This window comes from Dasypus novemcinctus, chromosome 4 (genome assembly GCF_030445035.2).
Source record: "Dasypus novemcinctus isolate mDasNov1 chromosome 4, mDasNov1.1.hap2, whole genome shotgun sequence".
NCBI lineage: Eukaryota > Metazoa > Chordata > Mammalia > Cingulata > Dasypodidae > Dasypus > Dasypus novemcinctus.
The window spans coordinates 24,260,410-24,269,611 of record NC_080676.1 but is presented as its reverse complement, the minus strand read 5'-3'; the positions used below and the strand labels follow the sequence as shown (position 1 = coordinate 24,269,611).

The 9,202-nt window shown below is 38.5% G+C and overlaps 1 protein-coding gene across 2 annotated transcripts in view; it reads left to right on the top strand.

The window, feature by feature from the left end:
• The first annotated feature begins 1,297 nt into the window (after positions 1-1,297).
• The window catches only part of DHX36 (DEAH-box helicase 36), a 48,392-nt gene continuing 40,487 nt past the window's right edge, over positions 1,298-9,202 (top strand). For both annotated transcript variants that reach the window (XM_058295180.2, XM_058295182.2), the window contains exons 1-3: positions 1,298-1,629; positions 7,090-7,214; positions 7,993-8,227. In XM_058295180.2, coding sequence (XP_058151163.1) covers positions 1,363-1,629; positions 7,090-7,214; positions 7,993-8,227 — 627 coding nt within the window. In that variant the 5' untranslated portion in view covers positions 1,298-1,362. The remainder of the gene's footprint in view (positions 1,630-7,089; positions 7,215-7,992; positions 8,228-9,202) is intronic.

Genomic DNA, 9,202 nt, shown 5'->3' with positions numbered 1-9,202 from the left:
TCTAATTCTCCCCATCCAATGAGTCGTCAAATCTTGGCAATTTAATCTCCTAATTCCATTCCTTCCCATCTCCAATGCTGTCATCCTACATTCCCTTTTCTAGACGTTTAACCAGACTCCTTATGCCCACATTTGCCTCTATATTTCTTTCTCCTCAAAGCAACCACTCCCTTAATTAAAATGTACTTTTTGGAAGAGGTCCAAATACCAATCTACCTCTTTGACCTTCTCCATCAGTCTTTTTTTAAGTCACAGAATAGAGTTTTTTCCAGCTCTCCAGTGTTTCATCTTCTTTTATCATACACACACTTCTATTATAATACTCTTTCCTCCCCTTAAGTCTGGCTAAAGCCTACTTAGAGCCAAAAGTTACTGCTTAAAGCCTCATGCTTTTAAGGAGACTAACCTGACTCCAAAATTAAATTCTTTTGCTATAATATCTCATGGCATATAGCATTTTTCCTTTCTTAACTCTATGCACTAAAATAATTTGTCATTTATCTTCCCCTCAAGATGGCAAGCAACTCAATACTGATATTGTTCAATGAGTATCCTCAGCACCTTTAAATCCATTAAATGTAGAAATGAACTGGATACCCCCTGCTGAACATCAAGTCTATGTGGTCCAATAACTTGATCGTTCAAGAACAGCTTGAACAAGACACTTGGCAGCCACATGGCTTTCAATAAGCAGTATATGGCTTCACAGAATGTATTAATCTTCAACTGCTGTTTATTTAAATTACCCAAGCGCTCTGCACTGAATTTGAGTAGAGTTGCTCATCTTATGCTATTGGATAAAGGTAGTTTAAGTACACAATAATCCTTTAAAGGAGGCAGGGGCATTTTAATAATTATATATTTGAAACATGCTAGATGTAGCTAGTCAAACGACCGAAGAAAAAAAAAGTACGACAAACTAATTTCCTTTCTTTACGGACTTTTAGGAGACAATGCATTGACTCACGGGTTCTTTTATTGTTTTAATTGATGCTTACATCACGGAGCCTAATTGGATGCAAACTCCAGATTTTACCAAGAGGAATCAGAAAGCGAAACCCAAAACCCATTTCCCCACTTGCCGGGCCTGACGAAGAAAATCTGCGAGCCCATCGCTCGCTCTCCTCCAGAGGTAAGAAAGTAAACAACTAAAGACGGCTCCGGCGGGACCCGCGGAATTCGCCTAGGTCTGCGGCCGTCACCTCGTGACATCACCGGAAACGGCTGCTTGTGACGCGCAACGGCCCTCCCCTCTCGCGCTGGGCGCCGGAAGCAAAACGGAAGTGGACTTGCACCTTCTTCCGGCCCCGGGCGCCATTTCCAGCAGTTGCGGGTTCTCACGGGTTGTAGTCCGCGGGGACAATGAGCTATGACTACCATCAGAACTGGAGCCGCGATGGCGGACCCCGCGGCTCCGGCGGGGGCTCCGGCGGAAGCTATGGAGGGGGCCACGGAGGGAGTCGAGGCTCCGGGGGCGGCGGCGGCGGCGGCGGCGGCGGCGGAGGGGGAGGGGGAGGGGGTGGTCGCGGCGGCCGGGGCCGGCATCCTGGGCACCTGAAGGGCCGCGAAATCGGCTTGTGGTACGCGAAGAAACAGGGACAGAAGAGCAAGGACGCGGAGAGGCAGGAGGTAATCAGAGACTCGATAATGGTGGGGGACAAGGGAGGACATTGTTTACCTCCCGCTGCCCCTAACTGTTCCCTTGCTTTTGTTTCTCGGTTTTGTTTCTTAACTGATGCATGTGCTTTGTGAAGTGTAAATGGGGTGCACATTTATCGTAAAGCTTTCTGCGCTGGGCGTTAGGACGTTAGCCTTGCGCATCTGACAAGAGCGGTCAGGATTTGTGAGGGCTGAAAGGCTACTTTGCTTGAAGGACGTGAGGCAGTGTGGATAAAGCAAATGTTGAATTCACGTTCCAACGGACATTAACTTTATTGGAGTGTCAATGCCATAGTATCTCTTGCCGCCCTTTCCCTTAATAATTATTTTCGCTGTTTTCGGGTTCTTTGCCTTTGGAACTCCAAAATAGTGAAATAGTACCGCTTTCATTTTGGGATTGTCAGGCACAAACTCAGGTGTTTTGTGTGTGTGTGTGGTTTTTTTTTTACTTATTTATTTTTAATGTTGCCGTAGAGTGGTTTCTATTGATCAGCACCTCCTCTTTGAGAGGGAAACTTAGAATCCTAGAAGTGGAAGAAACTTTAGGAGATCTTGCTTAGTCTCTTCTCTTGAGGTTGGCGTTTGTCAGCTTGATATATGTCTCGAAGATCCGTAATAAAGGAAACGTTAAAGTTTCCTGAGTGGCCCATTCAGATGAAAAAATAAAATTTTTATGAATAAGCAGAAGCTTTTAAATATAGGCCTTAGAAAAGCCTTTCTGTGACTTCTTTAAAAGCACCTTCATAACAGATACAGAGAATAATTAAATCACCATTTAAGCTTCTGTTTTTAAATCATTTTATTTTTCTCTCATTCATGCTATTTTCATTGATGTGTTTTGGGACCTTATCCATTTACTCATCTTCACAATTTTATCACATTCTTCTCTTTAAAAAAAAAAAAGACAGTTCTTTGACAGTCCAAAATTAACTTGTTCAATAAACAGACTGGTTTTTTAAAAATCGGGGAAGTGCATCGAAGTTATCTTGAAATTTGAAGAGTAATTATAATTAAATCAACACCATAAAAAGATGTACCTACTACTTTTTCAGAACTCATCGTATTTGCAGAGTATTTACAACCTTTTTCAAACAAGATTTTATGCAGTCTCCAGGGATCTGAAGAGAAATGATACTCAAGCAGCTTTCAATCTATTTTAATTGCAAAAAAAGTTCTAAACAGATGAAAAATTAAATATGTCCGGGAACTCCAAAATAGCAAAAATATGTCAGAGAAATTATTTCCACATGAAGGACATAGTAAGTTGTGCAATGTGGATGGAACTTTTTTTTTTATTCCCACCCCCCCCCACCCCCGCTCCCAGTTGTCTGCTCTCTGTGTCCATTCGCTGCGTGTTCTTCTGTGTCCGCCTGTATTCTTGTCAGCGGCACCAGGAATCTGTCTTCTTATGTTGCATCATCTTGCATCAGCTCTCCTTGTGTGCGGCGCCATTCCTGGGCAGGCTGCGCTTTTTTCGTGCTGGACAGCTCTCCTTATGGGGCGCACTCCTTGCGCATGGGGCTCCCCTACGTGGGCGACACCCCTGCGGTGGCAGGGCACTCCCTGCACACATCAGTTCTGCGCGTGGGCCAGCTCATTACATGGATCAGGAGGCCCTGGGTTTGAACCGTGGACCTCCCATGTGATAGGCAGACGCCCTATCCGTTGGGTCAAATCCACTTCCTTGGAATGGAACTCTTGATTTCTACTCCCTACCCCCAAACCTTTTCCATCTTAGTAAATGTTAAATGTCACTACTATTTATTCACTTGCTAATAAATACCAAGTGGAATTATTCTGGTTGTTCCTTTTCTTTCTACTCAATCATCAAACAAATCTTTGCCTTCATACATCCCACATCCCACCACAACTTCTACAGCAATTGCCATACATTGTCACCATTTTGTTTTCTGTTTCTGACCTCCTAACTGGTTTCCTGGCTTCCACTCCTGCTGCCCCCAAGTCTATCCTTTATAGAGCCATCGATGGAATCTTTTAAAAGCAGAAATTCCTTGGCTCAAATCAAATTCGGCCTCTCTCATGGATTACTAGATTCTGGGCTTTGCTTCCTCATCTCCAGCTTTTCCTTCAATTCACCAAAATTAAATTTCTGCCCTAGAGCTTTTATTTTTGCTTCTGTTCTCCCGGGAATGCAGTGTCTTTAGAGCTCTGTATGGTTCATGCCTTCAGATCACGCAACTTTCTATAGATGTATGTTCCTTAAATAACTTTCCCTGGCCACCTTATTTTTAATATTTAGTTGCACATTTCTGTGCAACTAAGTATTACTTTTTGTTACACTTATCAGGGAGCTAGAATGTTACTTGTTTACTTTGGTATTTTTCCTCTCTCCCTCATTTAGACTTTGTCCTAGTAGGGATGGCACTTTGTCTTACCACAGTATCCCTAGCATTTAGAACAAGGCCTCGAACATTGCAATTATTTGTTGATTGAATGCACATGAAAAGAAAACTATGGATGGGGGACTTGAGCTGTACCTTGAAGGTGGCTCGTATTTGGTTGGGTGAGCAGAATAGAGTTTGCTGTGTGCCAAGCACTGTTAACTCTTACTCTTTATAACCCTGTGAGTTATAGGTAATATATCCTTTAACAGATGAGGAAATTGAAGTGCAGAAAGGCTAAGTAATAAATAGTGGGAGCTAGATTGGGAAATTGGCAGTCTGGTTTCAGCCTCCATGCTTTCAAATATTGTCATGCTTCCCTTGAGTGGATGGAGAATATTTACGATAGCAAATGACCTGATGTAAAAATGGAAGTTTTTTCTATTTTTATTTTATATGTGAGATGATTGTTCATTCTTGGAAATATTTCTCTTTGGTAGCTGATATTTTCATTTGTTTTTTTTTAAAATTTTAAGAGCGCTCACAAGGAATCTAGTCAGATCCTTCTCATTTTAGATGTGAGATGATTGTTCATTCTTTGTTCAGAAAAGCATCTGATAGAGCTGAGATTGAATGCTTCAGTCTCAGTCTAATATATTTTAGTGACGTCTTAACATATTTTCTAGCATTTTAAGGATCTTGCCTCAACATATCAGGCTTCCTATACTTATCTTTCTGCCATGTCCCCTGTTACTCTGAATGAATTATAGCTTTCAAAAACATACTTTATTTTGCTCCCTATTCATTTTTCATACTATTCCATTCTAAAATGTCTCAGTCCTCTCTATCCAAATATTAGCACTTCTCAATAATTGGTTCATTCTGACTATCTTACTTTGACCACCTGATGTAGTTTTATCAGCATGGTAAGATTGCTTCCCCATCATAATTTCCTTTTTAAGTAATTCTTGTATTTACAAAGCGAATGCATTCCATTATGCTTTCTTACTCTTCTTTCAACAAGTATTTATGGAGAACCTATTATATTAAGGACCTAAAAGGCACTGTATTAACAAGATAGACATTGTGCTTACTTTATAGAAATTACTTTATATAGATTTATCTCTAGGTAGCGTACAGAGTTTATAAGTATTACAATAAGGAGACAGGTTATCAGCCTACTCAGTCTAGGGTTTTCCAGAGGTTTTCCAGAGGAAGTAACCGTTAAGCTGAAACTTGAAATACAGTGAAGTATGTATGTGTGTGCATGCTTTTTTAAAAAGGAAAATGAACTCTTCTTCAATTTTAAAAGGGAGGAAAGAGAAAAGAATGAGCGCTGATACAGGTGTTAGGTTTGGTGGCAGGCAATTGAGGACCTTTTCTTTATAGGGCTTTTGTTTTCTTTGTGCAGTGTTGTGTGAAAGCCTGAGGTTGAACAGGAAAGCTTGTTGGTATGTTACAGAGAATGGAGAAAGTTTGAAATAGTTGCAGATAATTAAAAAGCTGAGTAAATAGACATAGACAGTTTGGTGGACATTATTGAGGGTCTCCTTTGCCAGGAACATATAACTGGAAGCAGAAAGAATGTATGAGAATGTCCATAAAAGGGGAAAATAATCAAAATCAAAAAGGTGGTAAAATAAAATAGTCATGAAACGTAAAATGTATGTGAGATTCTCTAGGCAGGAGGTAAGGTAAAGTGAAGGGGGGTGGAACTGGAGGACAGGAAAGAGGGAACCTACAAAGAACAGCATTGTCAAGGTTTGGAATTAGGCACCTTTACAACTGGCAGTGGCTTCTGTAGCCACATTGTAGGGAGAATCTCTTTATAAATAATTTATAAAATTATAAATTATGTTTTTATAAAAAGTATAAATTATGTTTTCTCAACCCCTCACCTTTTTATGGGTATCTAAAATTCATATAACAAGGTGTGTGGAACCATTTTTCTGTTGATAGAGTTACATGTAAAAGCTTCAAAACTCAAAATGTAAAGCTCTGCTTAGTTGAAGAAATGCTTCAGTGCTAATGAGTTTCAGTAAAAATTCTTTAATCTGATCTTTGCCATTTTAAAAGGGCATAAAAGAAACAATCACTTTGAACCCTTGAGGTGGTTCAAGAGGGCTCAAAAATACAGGAAGCTTTGCTTGAAATTGACAGTGTCCTGGAGCATCTTTTCCAGATGATTCTTTAATTCAGAGATTAGTATAGATTCTCATATTTTTAATTGCCAAGGGGGAAAAAAGTGATCATAGTAAGTATCGATTCACAGAGTGACAGAACAAATTGTGAATATGTGCTGAAGACATTACAAAATTTAAAGTATAGGGCAGTAATGTTTTTTCTAATGATGGCCCTCTGTGTCAGTGGTCTCCAAGACTTAAGACTCATAGGAATCAAAAGCTGTATATTTATGATTACAGTTTTATAGCAAAAGCATACAGAGTAAAATTATAAAAACTGCAAAGTTTAAAGATATAGAGAGCAGAGCCCAGGAAAGATCAGGCACAAGCTTCCAGTTGTCCTTTCCCAAACTGTCTGGTGTGGCCCAATTTCCCAGGTGTACAAGGACACTTGTCAGGCAAGAAAGGTTTTCTCCTAGGAGTCAGTCAAAACCCTACCAGGGCTCCCTGTTTCCCTCATTGCTTTGGCCCACCTCCCTGTATTTTTTAAAATGTTAGAGCAGAAATTTATTAAAATCCATTTGTATAGTGTTTTATAGATGAAAAAAAAATGTAGAGTCTTCAACAATCAGGCAGTTGACTCTATTCTCAGGAATACTTCATGAGAAGACAGAATTCTTTACCCTTTCCCCAGTAAGATACCTCTGTTGATAGCCCTGAAAACAATGCATCTAAGTATGTTACCTTTTATAGAAACAGTCTTTTTGGGACCCAAGACAGCCCTCAAAAGCTCTGCAGAGAATGAATAGATTTTAGCAGGGAACTTTCCCAAAATACAATGCTTCATGACAGATGTAGTGGAAGAAAAGGTACACAGTTTTCTCTTTGGAATGTACAGTTATTGAATAACAGCTTTGCATATTTTCTTATATTGATAAAGATGCTTTTTCCTTCCCACAAAATAGAGAGCTGTAGTACATATGGATGAACATCGAGAAGAACAGATTGTTCAGCTACTGAATTCTGTCCAAGCTAAGAATGAGAAAGATGCAGAAGAACAAATATCCTGGTTTGCTCCTGAGGATCATGGGTAAAATAAAAGTATTCTTTTAAAGAATGGGCAAAGTAACACTTCTTTCATGACATTGGCTAGAAAAGAATGAAAATAAAAATAGTATCTTTAGACTTTTCAATAAATGAGAGTCGACCTTAAAGTAGTTTTAATTTTTTAATGTAGATCTAGCAGATTTGGTGAAAGATCAGGAAATTGAGATGACATATTCATTCACATAGGGAAGCTAAATGGTGAGAATAATCTGCCTGGATATGAGATTTTATTAAGCTATTACTTATTGTCTATCTAACCTTTCATCTTTCTATTCAGAAATTCTACTGGCAGATTGGGGGTGGGGGTGACATTCAGGAAATTAAATTGTTCCTGTGTTAGGAAGGTTACAGAAACTTTATCATTTAGAGGAAAAATTAGCAGTTTTCTAGGGACTGTAATGTAGCATCCCATAAATGTAGCTCAGAAAGGGTGACAGAATGCAAATGGCATTGTAAATTTAAGCAAAGCCCAGAAAATTATTTTAAAAAAACAAACAAAACATGACTATTCTGTGTGGATTTTTCTTTTTTTTTTAAACTACTACAAGGAACAACTTATCTGACTATTTAAAGGAATTCATTTGTATTCATTATGACTCTTAAGTATATTTCATAATGCTCTACTAAGCAAAAAGAGTGTGCCAGCTTTTGATTTTGATGTTTTTGAAATAAGACAGTATATTGTATTTTGTTCCAGAGCAGAGTGTGCTGAGGTCAGAGCTTCATTTGACCTTTTTTCATTTTTTATTTTGTCAAAACAGATATGGTACTGAAATTCCTGCTGAGAACAAACCAAGCTCAGAGAAGAAACTTGATGACCAGGAAAATAAATTGATTAACCAAGAAAAAAGGATGCTTAGAAACAGGGACAAATCATTTATTGACCGAGATTCTGAGTACCTTTTCCAAAAAAATGAACCCGATATAACCATAGACCAACAACTATTAGAAGATTTACAAAAGAAGAAAACTGACCTTCGGTATATCGAAATGCAGGTAATGGGAAACAAGATCTGGGAAAATTTTTATTCTCTTCTTATACTTAATAAAAATGTGTTTATGGTTAGGAATAACCACATGGTATAAATCAGTAAGATTCCAAATCCAGGCATTCTCTGTAGAAATAATAATTATTGCTTATTAATTGTTGTTACTCAGAGAATCCAGCAGGAGTGAAAATTCCTTATAATCGTGAGCCATTCTCATCTACAGTAGCTTATATAGTGAGGAGAAAAAATGTTTGCAAGATGCTGGTACAAATGAAAATACTAGCACTCTTGAATTTAACTTTTCTAGACCAGTTTAGTGAAATGTCATGAGACTCAAGGTTAGAATTGTAAAGGTTCTTCCAGACCATTTAATCCAACTCCTTCTTTTTACAAATGGTAAATTTTATCCCCCAGAAGTCAACAGCATTTTAGACATAACTGTGATAAGAACTGAAATTCTTCCAACTTATTCAAATATTTTGTTTCCTTTCTAGGCTAGATGATACTTTAAGAGCACTTCCAGTTAACATACAAAATATTATACTTGGAGGGTATAAGGATGTGCTCAGATGGTCATGTGTTTTTGGTTTGTTCGTTTTTGTTTTTAAAGAAAATACTGAGGGAATTCTGAGGGCCATACTTCAATATGAAAATATCTACTGCACATTAGGATACCCTAATGTCTCCTGAAAGAAAGAGAGGCCCAATTATTATCAGTGAAGCTTGGATTTCCTATTTAGAAGATAGGCTGAGGTTGCCCAGGGAACATATTGTATAGCTCTTTGGTGCCTTTTGAGGTTTTACTCAAATGATTTCAGGTTGGAGATTTCAAGTGAAATTTCAAGATGAATTATAATGGTCTAGAGAAGAGCACCTTTGCATAAGTACAAGGAAAGTTAACCTATTTCTGTTTTCCTTGCCTGGAGCATAGAACTGAAATATTATGGAAGATGTATGAACTAGTTCAGAGAAAGTTAGGAGA